Raw genomic sequence first — 13,439 nt, forward strand, 5'->3', positions numbered from 1 at the left:
AGAACTTTGACCCATGACACAGCCGTCAGGTGGAACAGGACAGCCAATTGAAACATTTCAGCACATGGACAGTCCCCCTACCCTATAAATAGACCTGACCTGGCGGCCATTTCACGTTCCTCTTTTTGCCAGTGTAGGGAGAGGTCTGCTGTGCTCATCAGTGAGAGTTTGCTAGACACATATAGCACTGTGAAGATCCACAAAAGTCCTTTTCAGGGCTGGTATTTCCGTATAGGCCTTCTACAGTCTCTTTTCAGGTTAGGGACAGGTATCCAGGGGTTGCTTTAGGGGTAGTTAGAGATTGGCTGCAGTCACACAAATTGCTATGTTAATGTCCACAATAGTCCTTTTCAGGGCTGGTATATCGGTATAGGTCCAGTCTTTCTTCAGTATAGGGACATGTTATCCAGTCTGTGCTGTAGGGGCAGTTAGAGATCGTCATCTGCAGTGACACAAATCGCTCTGTTAATGTCCACAAAAGTCATTTAAAGTGCTGCAATGTCGGTATAGGGTCTATTACAGTCTCTTTAGTATTGGGGGCAGGTATCCAGTCTGTGCTGTAGGGGCAGTTAGAGATCGTCAGCAGTGACACAAATTGCTCTGTTAATGTCCACAACAGTCATTTAAAGGGCTGCAATTTTTTTGGTATTGCTGTGCAGTGCACTAAAAAGGGGGTGGGGGAGGGGGTTAATCTACAGTATAATATACTTTGTAGAAAGCATATTATAGTGGATTAGTAGTAGTATTGTGCACTGTGCAGCATTGTGACAGGTGTGCTGACTGAGCATTGCTGCAGCAATACTACACACAGTGACAAACTCCCTAGCCAATTATTTGTAGAACTGGTGTGATAGACCAGTGGCCCCCCAATACCACATATTGAAGTGGGGTGTTATCTGAGTATACTTTTACAAGTGCATTTGTGTCCTGCAACAATATTGCCTCTTTTGCTGAGTTAAGTCTGATACACACAGCGATAAACTCCCTGGCCATTTTTTTCAACAACTGGTGTGATAGACCAGTGGCCCCACAATACCACATATTGAAGTGGGGTGTTTTTTAACAGTATACTTTTCTAAGAGTGTACTTTAGTCCTGCAAAAAATTGTCCTCTCTTGCTGTGTTGACTGTGCTACACAAAGTGACAACAGTTACTGGCCAATTATTTGTAGAACTGGTGTGATAGATACCCCAATACCACATATTGAAGTGGGGTGTTATCTACCTTTTTCCAGATATAATGCAATTCTCTAGAGACTTTTGTCACACGGTAATTAAAAAACATGACAGGCAGAGGAAGAGACAGAGACGTATGCAGGGGTGGTAGTGGTAGGGCAGGAGCAATAGGCCGGAGCCTAACTGTGAAGTTTCAAAAGGCGCGTGCAATTACGGCAAAGGACACACCAGACTTGGTTGAGTGGGTCACTCAGCCTTCCTCTTCTGCACCCTCCTCATCCTCTCTATCTGCACCCTCTTCACGCTCTGCTGTGTGCACCCCCAAAGACACCACCACCACATACCCTCCATTTGAGTCACTGGAATTATTTTCCAATCCATCACAAGACGTTTGCGATGCACAGCCATTGTTGGCATTGGATCAGGAAGAGGAGGTAGCAACAGCCGCCACTCAGCAGTCTGACGACAGTACCCAGATCAGCCCAAGGAGGTTGGTCCCCGCTGTTGCTGCCTACTCAGAGATCTTGAATGTTAGTAGTGGGGAAGGTGACGTGGATGATGACGAGCCTATGGACATCACGTGGGAGTCCACAAGAGAGAAAGAGGAAGGGAGTTCAGAGGGGGAGACGGGCCGGCAGATAGGGAGGAGAGGCAGGCAGAATTTGCATTGCACAAGAGGTAGAAAGCAGACTGCAAATGTATCAGGAGTGAGCCATCAACCATGTACAGTCACATCTGGCATTAGCAGGACGCCGGCACATGGCTCCGCAGTGTGGGTTTTTTTTAATGTGTCCGTTGCTGACAACAGTGTTGTCATCTGCAGCCTTTGTAGTCCATGCATAAGTCGCGGTAAGCCCAACACTCACCTAGGGACCACCGCCTTAAGAAGGCACCTGAACTCCCATAACCGAGCCCAGTGGGAGCAACACCATCAGAACCCACAAAGCAACACTCCAGGCTCTCATCGTCCAGCCCCTTCTCCTTCTCATCTCTCCTCACATTTGCCCTCCACTCCCCCTTCCATGATGCCGTCATCACGTTGTTCTGGAAAAAGGCAGGCTTCTGTGGTCCAAATGTTGGAGCGGAAATAAATAATGATGCCGGATAACCCTCTTGCCCAACGTTTGACTGCTGGCTTGTCGGAACTGATAGCCCGCAAACTACTGCCATATCAACTGTGGGACTCGGAGGCCTTTTGTAAATTTGTGGCCATTGGAACAACACAATGGGAGGTCCCAAGCAGGAAATATTTCTCGCAAAAGGGCATTCCAGAGCTGTATGGCCATGTTCAGCGGCAAGTGAATATATCTCTGGCACACAGTGTTGGTGCCAAGATACATCTGACCACAGACACATGGTCTAACAATGGTCTGTCAGTTAAACCCATGTGAGCTAATTTTTGGAGCCTATACAGGCCAACACTTACTTCTGTATACTGTGCATGCCTACTGTACCTCTAGCCATCAAATACTAAGTTATTTGCTGTCAGTTCAAACCATGTGAGCTAATTTTTGGGGCCTTTTATGGCCGACACTTACTTCTTTTTTTTCCCCAAACAGATTTTTATTGGTTTTAAACAGCAGATACAAGAAATGCATTCAAGGTGTCAAAAGACACAACAGAAAAAATAAATTTACATAAACAACAAGTAATACAAGGTATTGTTATTCGAGAGATATAGTCAGAAACAATTAACACTCATTTATCATTCCAAGTGATCCATGGTTCCCAGTGTTTGGTATGTGTCCTAAGAGAATGGGACTGTAATGCTAGTGATTTCTTAAATTCAAACGTGAGTGTCACTGAGGCTACAACCTCCAATAGGTTTGGTGCTTCTTTTTTTTTTCCATCTCCTAGTAATGGTGGCCCTAGCGGCCAGCAAAATGTGTGAAACAACCCATCTGACCTTACTAGGAAGCAGATCGATGGCCAGGGTATTGAGTGCCAAAGCCGGATTTAGCTTAATGGGCGATTGTGTTACAGAGGAGATGAGGCCAAAGACCTGGTTCCAGAAGCTTGTAAGGTTTTTACATGTCCACAAGATGTGGTATAAGTTGCCAACCTGGCCACACTCTCGCCAGCAGAGCGGGGAGTGTGCTGGGTAGAATTGAGACAGCCTATATGGTGTAAGGTACCAGCGGGAGAGAATTTTCTACGACAGTTCCCAGTGGTTGGTGCATTTCGACACCCCGTACGAGTGCCGGAAGGTGTGGGTCCACTGTTGTGGTGAGAAAGGTCGTTGGAGGTCGCCCTCCCACTTAATCATGGGATTTCATTTTTGAAAAGTTTTTTTTTTTGGCATGGAATATGTTATAGAAGAAGGTGATGCCTTTTATCGACCCAGGAGGGGTTGTGAGGAACTGGTATACTGGGTATGGAATAGTGATGGGTGCTGGTGGGTTTTTAGTCAGGAACGTGGAGATACGAGTGTAAGTCTATAGTTCCGAACGAGGGATTTGGTATTGTTGAGTGAGGGAAGTAAATGGTTTCAGTCGATGTCGCTAAAGAGGTCGTCAATCCAGTGGATGTCACTGTCCTTCCATTTTAGGGTAGATAGACATGGGATCAAGATGTCTAGTAGTCGGATAGGTAGTCTTTGTTTACAATGGGCATCTCCTACATTTGTGTGTTTATGTAGTTCCCTCCAGGCTGCGATGGCGATTCTCATTGTAATCAACAAGTCTGGCATGTTTTGAGGTTTCCAATTGTCTGCTAGTAGTAAATGGTGCTCACCATTTGCTTTGTAATGGGCTCACCACACGCTGGCGGCCTGGACCCCGGAGTGAGGGGGCGGGTAGTGGCAGCCCGCTTTGTCCAGTAAGCGACGCTGGGGACTACCTGTTCACAGTGTGTTCCCATTGGGGGGGACAGGTACTCCTCTTTTCATCTTCCCACTCCGTTCGGGTTCTAGGTCCGCCCTCGCCCATGGTTTATTGAGGTACTACTCTTACTGGTATGCCTATAATGCAATTATGGTTGGGGGTTCCCTATGTTAGGGGCTCTCAACATGCCTTTTTTTGCTCATTGACAATTTTTCCTGTATTTGCACATTTGAAGCTGATGTTAATGCTTCTGTTTATGTAATCACGGCCTTACCCAATACTTTGTTATTACTGTATTATCTGAAAAACTTTCAATAAAAATGTATGTTTAAAAAAAAAAGAAGGCCCTTGAGCACCAGTGCAAATGAAACGCCCACAAAATTACCCCATTTAGCAAAGTAAACACCCAAACGTATATTCTGTTAAGCATAATGAGTCTTTTGAACATGTAATTTCTTTTCAAGTTTTTGGAAAATATGAAAAGAAAATTAAAGTGCATTTTTTTTACACAAAGTTGTTCATTTATAACAGGGATCCTCAAACGATGGCCCTCCAGCTGTTGCGGAACTACATGTCCCATGAAGCATTGTAAAACTCTGATATTCACAGACATGACTAGGCATGATGGGAATTGTAGTTCCTAAACAACTGGATGGCCATAGTTTGAAGACCCCTGATTTATAAGATATTTCAAACACATAGTATGCACATAGCAAAAATGACACCCCAAAATACATTGTGCTAATCCTCCTGAGTCTCGGCTCTCCCTCTATCTGTCTATTATATATTTTTTTCCCCTAAATTGGTGGATAGTCTGTGTTGGTACGTGTGAGATCCACCTTTCCAAGTTTTTGGGGTTCATCTCATACTTCTGAAGATTTGAGGGTGCTGCCTGTTCCATACTCCCCCTACTCCTCATCCAGCGTTTTAGGGGTACAAACAATAGTAATTGGGGCCTAGTGTGGTTGTGTACGTGTGAGATACATACACTTTTTTGGATCATATTTTCTATTCCGCTATTTAATCAAAAACCTTTGGAGATCAGTTAAATTGGGGGATAGTCTGTTTTGGTACGTGTGAGATCCACCTTTCCAAGTTTTTGGGGTTCATCTCATACTTCTGAAGATTTGAGGGTGCTGCCTGTTCCATACTCCCCCTACTCCTCATCCAGCCTTTTAGGGGTACAAACAATAGTAATTGGGGCCTAGTGTGGTTGTGTACGTGTGAGATACATACAATTTTTTGGATCATATTTTCTATTCCGCTATTTAATCAAAAACCTTTTGGGATCAGTTAAATTGGGGGATAGTCTGTGTTGGTACGTGTGAGATCCACCTTTCCAGGTTTTTGGGGTTCATCTCATACTTCTGAAGATTTGAGGGTGCTGCACAGGACTGGGAGGTGAGTTGAATGCCCAAATATGTCATGGAAGAACTGGGTGCCCAGGAGAAGGGGGGCATGTTTTTGCTGAAAAAAAACTTTTTTGAAAAGGAGCTTTTATTCCACAACACAATGGAGGATAGAAGCAAGAAAAGTGAAACATTGTATCTGCTCAATCATCTCAGATCGGCTAATCCGACACTGAAAATTATTCATAGAAAATATCACTCTTCCCGGGACTGTCCCTTCACTTCCAGGAAATATATATGTTGAAATATTATTGTTCTGTTTTAAGGTTTGATTTTGCACATCAGAATACAGAATTTGCTCTGTTATAGAGATAGTTTGTTATAGAGATCTATAAAAAGTCTATGGAACAAATCTTTTCTGGGCTGAAAATGGAGAAAAATCTCCGAATACAATTCTTTGGATTCCTCATAAAGACATCGCTGACCAATGAAGGCTGATAATGAAACCGCTCACAGTTCTGATTGGCTCAGATCTGAATTAGCCATTTTCAAATCTTCCCGCTTGAATTGTGAAAAACGTTACAGACAAATAACCAGTCCCATTATAACACCAAATCCCACACTGAGAACTGAGATAATCAGATGAGATATGTATCCAATAAATATCTGTAACACTTTATTTTCAGGCAGATTAATTGATTAGTACGGAATAAACAGAAATAAAATTGGAAGATTATTGAATAGTGTAAAGCATTTCCATATGATCTCAGAATGCAGAAACCCCCCCCCCCCCTTCCACTGCTACATACAGAACATGATAGTGAGATGACTCCTCTCATAGATCTCTACCTTTCTATATGATGGGAAATAAAGTATTACATGTTTCATTATCAGATCTGTATATGATCGGGGAACTGACCGATAATTAATGTTTCATCTTTCAGACATGACATGTAGCCGTTACGGATTCCCCCCTACATCCTAAAATAAACAAAAAGTGAAAGGGCTGGTAGAAATCTGTAGTAATCATGACACTGCCAGATAAATATATATACAACGAATCAATAAACACAGTTGTTTCATTTCAGTCTCTTATTTGTAAATAGAAATCGGAAACATTTTAACAATGTGTCTAAGTAAATTAAATTCTCTGCAGATCATTGAATGGCTGTGACCCCGCCCCTTCCATCAGTCTTCCATCAGGTCAGTTTTTTCTTATAAGCAAGAATGCAGGCCTTTTTTTTCTCCTCAATATATTTTATTGTGAATAAAAAGGTAATTCAAAATAACAAGAACAGAGAAAAATAAAGCAGTAGTGGGACCGCGAGACTATCTCACTGCAGGAGAAGTGACATTTTATCCAAAACAAGAAATGCATGTAGATGCAGATATGTAGATGTTAGTAAACATGTCAAATGACTTTATTGGACAATTTCCTACTTCTAACTTCTATAAAGGACTGTGTGCTGTCCGAGGTGATATTGTGATCAGATTTGTATGTAGCTGATACTTTGTACATATTTTGTGTCATTTACCTATCAGGCAGCTTATGCCTTTATCTATGGTGTGATTTGAGATAAAGTAACAATGTAAGGCGGGAGATTGTGGAGGATGTTTTATTGTAAGAATGTGTGAGTGCGGCATATACATGTTTAGGAGATCTGATTGTAGGTTTCCTATTGTGATCCGGGTGAGGGAACAACGTGCTATATATTTATTTATTTATATTTGTTTATATTGTATTTATGTGTGAAGGAAGGATGTGGTCTCCTTACAGGGACTGGCTGTCATTTTCCTCCATCCTTTGATCTCCAGAAGATATTCAACAGCATTAGAGATCATTGAATATTAAATACCAAACAAACATCCCCCATCTGAAAAGGAACACAGATCTCAGATCCCCCTTCACACTCCTTGGAAGGAAAAATACATTTTATTATCGGAAGAAAACGCCCAGAACTGTGATTGGTGCAATGTTCGCATTTTATAACTCATATTTCCCGCCGGAATTCTATGGAACGTTCCAATTATCTCAGATAGAATAATCCCACACTAAAATCTCATATCTCTTCCTCCGGGAACATCGATCAACCGTCCTCTGAATTGTCGGGCAGTTTATCTAACCATGAATAATAAATACGTTAGAAATATAAATGTCACATTTCTTCCAGTCTTTTTTCTTTTACTTCACAATACAGAATCCGCCCTGCTAGAGAATGTTTCCTATAGAGATCAAAGAAAAGTCTACTGAACAAGTATTTTCTGGGGGGGGAACGGAGAAAGATCTCAGAATACATTTCTTTGAAATCCTTATAAGAAAGACATTACTGGCTAAAGAAGGAAACGCCCACATCTCTGATTGGCTCAGATTTTATATTGCTCTGTTTTGAATTTGCCGCCTGAATTGTGAAGAACGTTACAGAGAAATAATCAGCTCTATTGTACCGCCAAATCCGACACTGAGATCATCAGATGAGACATATATCCGAGAAAATTAACATATACACTTCTGTATATGATCGTGGAACTGGTCGATAATTAGTGTTCTGTCTTTCAGAGATGAAGTAGTTACAGATTTCCCTCATATTAAAACCAGAATAAAAAAGTGAAAGTGTTGGTAGAAATATGTAGTAATAATGACACTGCCAGATACATATGTACAATGAATTAATAAAACAAATGTTTCTATTTTATCGGTCCCGTTTTGTAAATAGAAATAGCAAAATATTGACAATGTTTCTAAGTAAGGGAAATAAATAAATAAATAAATATACATATATATATATATATATATATATATATATATATATATATATATATATATATCATCATGATATGTCAGAAAAAAATGTACAGTGGATCAATAAAGGAAACATTGCGCTTCTGATAAATTACACCCGTTTCTATTCAGTAAAACATTTAAAAGCTTCTAAATAAATTAACTTCTCTGCAGTGTAATAAATGACTGAACCCCGCCCCCTTCTCAGCATGTCTCCCATCAGGTCCGCTCAGCCTGTGAAATGTCTGAAGATGTGTGTCTTTGTTTCCTTTTCACAATATTTATAAATTTAAATTATATGAAATTACTATGAACAATTTCATGAAACTGGTTACTTTGTTTCTGGTAATAAAGTGTTAAGTTTCCTGTTCGTGTAATCTCCAGGAATAAATCGAAAATAAATGAGAAGAAGGAATACATGAATCTTCTGGAAATGTATTGCTGTGTATGTAATGCAACATTAATGTATCTGAATATAATATAATGATTAGGAGCCTTATAAATGAATAAGATTATCTTTATTTTGTATGAATGGTGTGACTCCGCCTCTTTCGCAGGAAGGTTTCCATCTGGTCCGCTCAGGCTGTATATAAGGAGGGCGGGCAGACAGCTGATCTCAGTCTGTCTTTGTAGCAGAGAATCATCATGTCTGGGCGCGGTAAAGGAGGAAAGGGTCTGGGGAAAGGAGGCGCTAAGCGCCACAGGAAGGTGCTCCGGGACAACATCCAGGGCATCACCAAACCCGCCATCCGACGTTTGGCCCGCAGAGGGGGTGTCAAGCGCATCTCCGGACTCATCTATGAGGAGACCCGCGGAGTGCTCAAAGTCTTCCTGGAGAATGTCATCCGCGATGCCGTCACCTACACCGAGCACGCCAAGAGGAAGACCGTCACCGCCATGGATGTCGTCTATGCCCTAAAACGCCAGGGCCGCACTCTCTACGGATTCGGAGGCTAAACCCTGACACCCACCGCTTACCCCACTTCACCCCAACAAAGGTCCTTCTCAGGGCCACCCACCTTCTCACACAAAGGGCTGATGATGATTCATAACTCAGAAATGTAATTTCTATATATTTATCGTGTAACAATAAGAACTTCCGCTAATTGTTTCAGTAAGAAATTGAATGGAGCGATGTCTGGCTGCCCATACACTCTGCTAAACATAAAGCAGATTGAACAATAGATGTTAGAACAGGACAATATTATATGTGGAATCTTATTGGGCGGTCAGTAGATCTATAGGAGATTGTACAGTCAGCACTCAGGGTGGTGGAGCCGATTGCTGAGTCAGGAGAATAGATCATAGTTTATCCTGGAACTGAACCTAAAAATGTATATTTCATTATGAAAAGAATGGAGATCACTAATACTGAGATGATTCTAGAAATAGAATGTTTCAAAGATGGAATTTTTGTGAACATTCCGATTGTAATACAGGAAGAAGAAATCTGTGCATCTGCTATATGTACAAATTGTATATCAGGCAGAGGGGAGATATAGTTCTACACAGATCTGATAATGAAACATGCAATCCTTTATTTCCCATCATATAGAAAGGTAGAGATCTATGAGAGAAGTCCTCATGTGTGTGGGGGAGGGGGATTCTGAGGACTTTAAATAATGTAAAACATTTTCATATGTTCTCTTTTCTTTCATCTTCAGATTCCATTTGTAGTCATTCCTCACTAAGCGGTGAAAATAAAACTATGAAGTGTTGATATTTCTCGGATAAATGTCGGATTTGGCGGTATAATAGGGCTGATTATTTCTCTGTAACGTTCTCCACAATTCAGGCGGGCAAATTTAAAATCTGAGCCAATCAGAGCTGTGGGCGTTCCTTTCACCTGCCAGTAATGGCTGAGGATTCTGTAGTAAAATCAAACCCTAAAACAATGTAACATTTCAATGCTTATAAAACTGCCTGGAAGCAGAGGGTGACCGTTGATGAATTTTCCCCGGAAGGGAGATTTTATGTCAGATCAGCCAATCAGGGAGGATTGTAACTTTCCATGCTATTCCTGCGGGAAATTTGAGCCAATCAGTTCTGAACGTTTTTTCTTCCTTTACAGGAGAATCCTGACTTGGATGATATCGGAGTTCCTTGGGAAGATGTTTTGTTTGGTAATTGCTGATTTGTAGAATCCATTCAGCAGGAATAAAGGATGGGGAATGACGAGGAGTTCCTGGAGGGAGATGAGAACTTTAGAAAGGAGATTCTCCAATAATGAGTGGAAGGCTCTCTTTAGATGTAGGAAATGTTCTCACTACAAGTCCCCGGTATTAGAAGGGTTAATAAGCAAGTTGTTTGCTTTTTAGAGGTATTTGTAGGAATGAAAAACTTTTCCTACTGAGTGATAGATGTGATTTGTTGTAAGACACAGAATGAGGTATGAGGCTCTTTGTATGTAGTTGTGGGTGGCTCTGAGAAGAGCCTTTGTGTTTGGTGAGGAAGAGGATTACTTGGTCTTGGCGGCCTTGTGGCTCTCGGTCTTCTTGGGCAGCAGCACGGCCTGGATGTTGGGCAGGACTCCTCCCTGGGCGATGGTGACGCCCCCGAGCAGCTTGTTGAGCTCCTCGTCGTTGCGGACGGCGAGCTGGAGGTGTCGGGGGATGATGCGGGTCTTCTTGTTGTCGCGGGCGGCGTTGCCGGCCAGCTCGAGGATTTCAGCGGTGAGATACTCGAGAACAGCGGCGAGATAGACGGGAGCTCCGGCCCCGACCCGCTCGGCATAGTTACCCTTCCTGAGCAGGCGGTGAACACGACCGACTGGGAACTGCAGACCAGCCCGGGATGATCGGGTCTTGGCCTTAGCCCGAACCTTTCCTCCTTGTTTACCGCGGCCAGACATGATTCTGTGATAATGGAGTTCTCAAAGAGATGTGAATGGCTGGAGCCGCTCCCTTTCCTGTTATACTCTGAATGATATGACGTCTCGCCCTGTGATTGGCCACGTTTGAAGCCAGCCAATAACCTCTAGGTTTGTATCTAGACCAATCGGTAAAAGAGGTAGGAAAGCATGACGTCACTCCCCATCACATGGCTGAGTCCTCCAATAGAAGAGTGAGGAGGCTCATTTGCATAGGACCGCCTATATAAGCAGCACATGAGGGCGGCGCCAGTACACTTTCTCTTCTCAGAGCGGAGAAAACATTCTTATCCTTGATCATGCCTGAACCAGCCAAGTCCGCCCCGGCGCCCAAGAAGGGCTCCAAGAAAGCCGTGACCAAGAGCCAGAAGAAGGACGGCAAGAAGCGGAGGAAGAGCAGGAAGGAGAGTTATGCCATCTACGTCTACAAGGTACTCAAGCAGGTCCACCCCGACACCGGCATCTCCTCCAAGGCCATGAGCATCATGAACTCCTTCGTCAATGACATCTTCGAGCGCATCGCCGGCGAAGCTTCCCGCCTGGCTCATTACAACAAGCGCTCCACCATCACCTCCCGGGAGATACAGACCGCTGTCCGCCTCCTCCTGCCCGGAGAGCTGGCCAAGCACGCCGTCTCCGAGGGCACCAAGGCTGTCACCAAGTACACCAGCGCCAAGTAATACCCCTCCCCCACCCATCACCCCAACAACACACAAAGGCTCTTCTAAGAGCCACCCACAGACATCACAGCAGAGCTCTACTCCGATCTTTGTGTTTTGTCATTTAGGAAGTTAATTAATTTTTAGAAAATAGAAAACTTTTCTCTTTAAATTATCTTTAGATAAGTACTGTAGATCGCCTAGACTGGGAGGGGAGTGGATCGAACCTTCCTTCTATTCCCATCCTGATTCTAGATTTATTGCGGAGATCTATCTCCACTCTATACTATATACTCGCCTCTATACATTCCCTATTCATCGCCTCGTAATGCACACACACCCGACTGTTCTACCAGGAATCACCACAAGGCGGCAGAGCTGAATAAACATGTATATGCCGAACTCACACATTCTTACAATAAAACATCCTCCGCCTTACATTGTTACTTTATCTCAAATCACACGTTGGGAAGATCGCGGAGCTTTTATCCCACAACACAATGGGGGAGAGAAACAAGAAAAATGAAACATTTATCTATTCAATCAGCCCAGCCAAATCTTTGTCTATTTGTATATATTTCCATCACCAACAGCAAATCGATGTCCATAGATAAAGCCATAAGCTACCTGATAGGTAAATGACACAAAATATGTACAAAGTATCAGCTACACAAAAATCTGATCACAATATCACCTCGGACAGCACACAGTCCTTTATAGAAGAAGACAATTCTCCAATGAAGTCATTGGACAGCCTGCCATTACAAGGAGGGGGAGGGGACTTCCCCACATTCTGCGCAAAATTCTAATAAATTACAGCATATAAAACAGCCAAACGTGGCGTTTTGAATGTTTCCAAGCGCAGAGGAGGGGTTTGGGGTCTTTTAGACCCCCAGATCCCTCCACAAGAGTACCTGTAAAAAAAATAATAATAAAACATATATGTATATATATATATTATTTTTTTTTAATTTATTTTAATTTTAGAAAATATCGGTTGATATTTACCGATATGCGATGACCAAACTATCGGTATCGGCAATAAAAAAAAAAAAAAAAAACTATAACGGTCGATCACTAGTTTTAAGAACAAAATGTAACAACAGGTATAATTTTTAAAACATTTTGTGTAGTTTGGTGCCTAAAAAGTCCATAAGAGTTCACTGATCAATTTACTATTATATTTGGGATGTGGCACCTTTTTATGCTCGCATTCACAGCACCACCCTGTGAGGAGGCCTTTATTCCTTAGCTCCTTTATTACTAACACTTTAGGTTTTTAATCTGCTAATGATGATTCATCTATAAATGTGTAGATATTAGTAATTGTGTTAAACATGTGGAATGACGTAGGAACATTTTTCTATTTCTAACTTTTATAAAGGACTGTGTGCTGTCTGAGGTGATATTGTGATCAGATTTGTATGTAGCTGATACTTTGTACATATTTTGTGTCATTTACCTATCAGGCAGCTTATGGCTTTATCTATGGACATCGATCTGCTGTTGGTGATGGAAATAGATACAAATAGACAAAGATTTGGCTGGGCTGATTGAATAGATACAATGTATCGTTTCTCTTGCTTCTCCCCCCCATTGTGTTGTGGAATAAAAGCTACTCGGTCTTCTCAACGTGTGATTTGAGATAAAGTAACAATGTAAGGCGGGAGATTGTGGAGGATGTTTTATTGTAAGAATGTGTGAGTGCGGCATATAGATGTTTAGGAGATCTGATTGTAGATTTCCTCACCTAAGATTGTGACCCCGCTGAGGGAACAACGTGCTA

At 42.2% G+C, this 13,439-nt stretch overlaps 2 protein-coding genes across 2 annotated transcripts; one reads left to right on the forward strand and one right to left on the reverse strand.

The window, feature by feature from the left end:
• Positions 1-10,583: 10,583 nt before the first annotated feature.
• On the reverse strand, positions 10,584-10,976 carry LOC309543776 (histone H2A type 1-like; the record flags this gene model as incomplete). Its single annotated transcript, XM_082276214.1, has 1 exon — positions 10,584-10,976. The coding sequence occupies one exon, from the start codon at positions 10,974-10,976 to the stop codon at positions 10,584-10,586; it is 393 nt and encodes a 130-aa protein (XP_082132340.1).
• A 317-nt stretch (positions 10,977-11,293) lies between these two features.
• LOC309543781 (histone H2B 1.1) lies at positions 11,294-11,674 on the forward strand (the record flags this gene model as incomplete). Its single annotated transcript, XM_082276218.1, has 1 exon — positions 11,294-11,674. The coding sequence occupies one exon, from the start codon at positions 11,294-11,296 to the stop codon at positions 11,672-11,674; it is 381 nt and encodes a 126-aa protein (XP_082132344.1).
• Positions 11,675-13,439: the final 1,765 nt, after the last annotated feature.

This window comes from Pelophylax lessonae (assembly GCF_965119305.1).
Source record: "Pelophylax lessonae genome assembly, contig: HAP1_SCAFFOLD_349, whole genome shotgun sequence".
Lineage (NCBI taxonomy): Eukaryota > Metazoa > Chordata > Amphibia > Anura > Ranidae > Pelophylax > Pelophylax lessonae.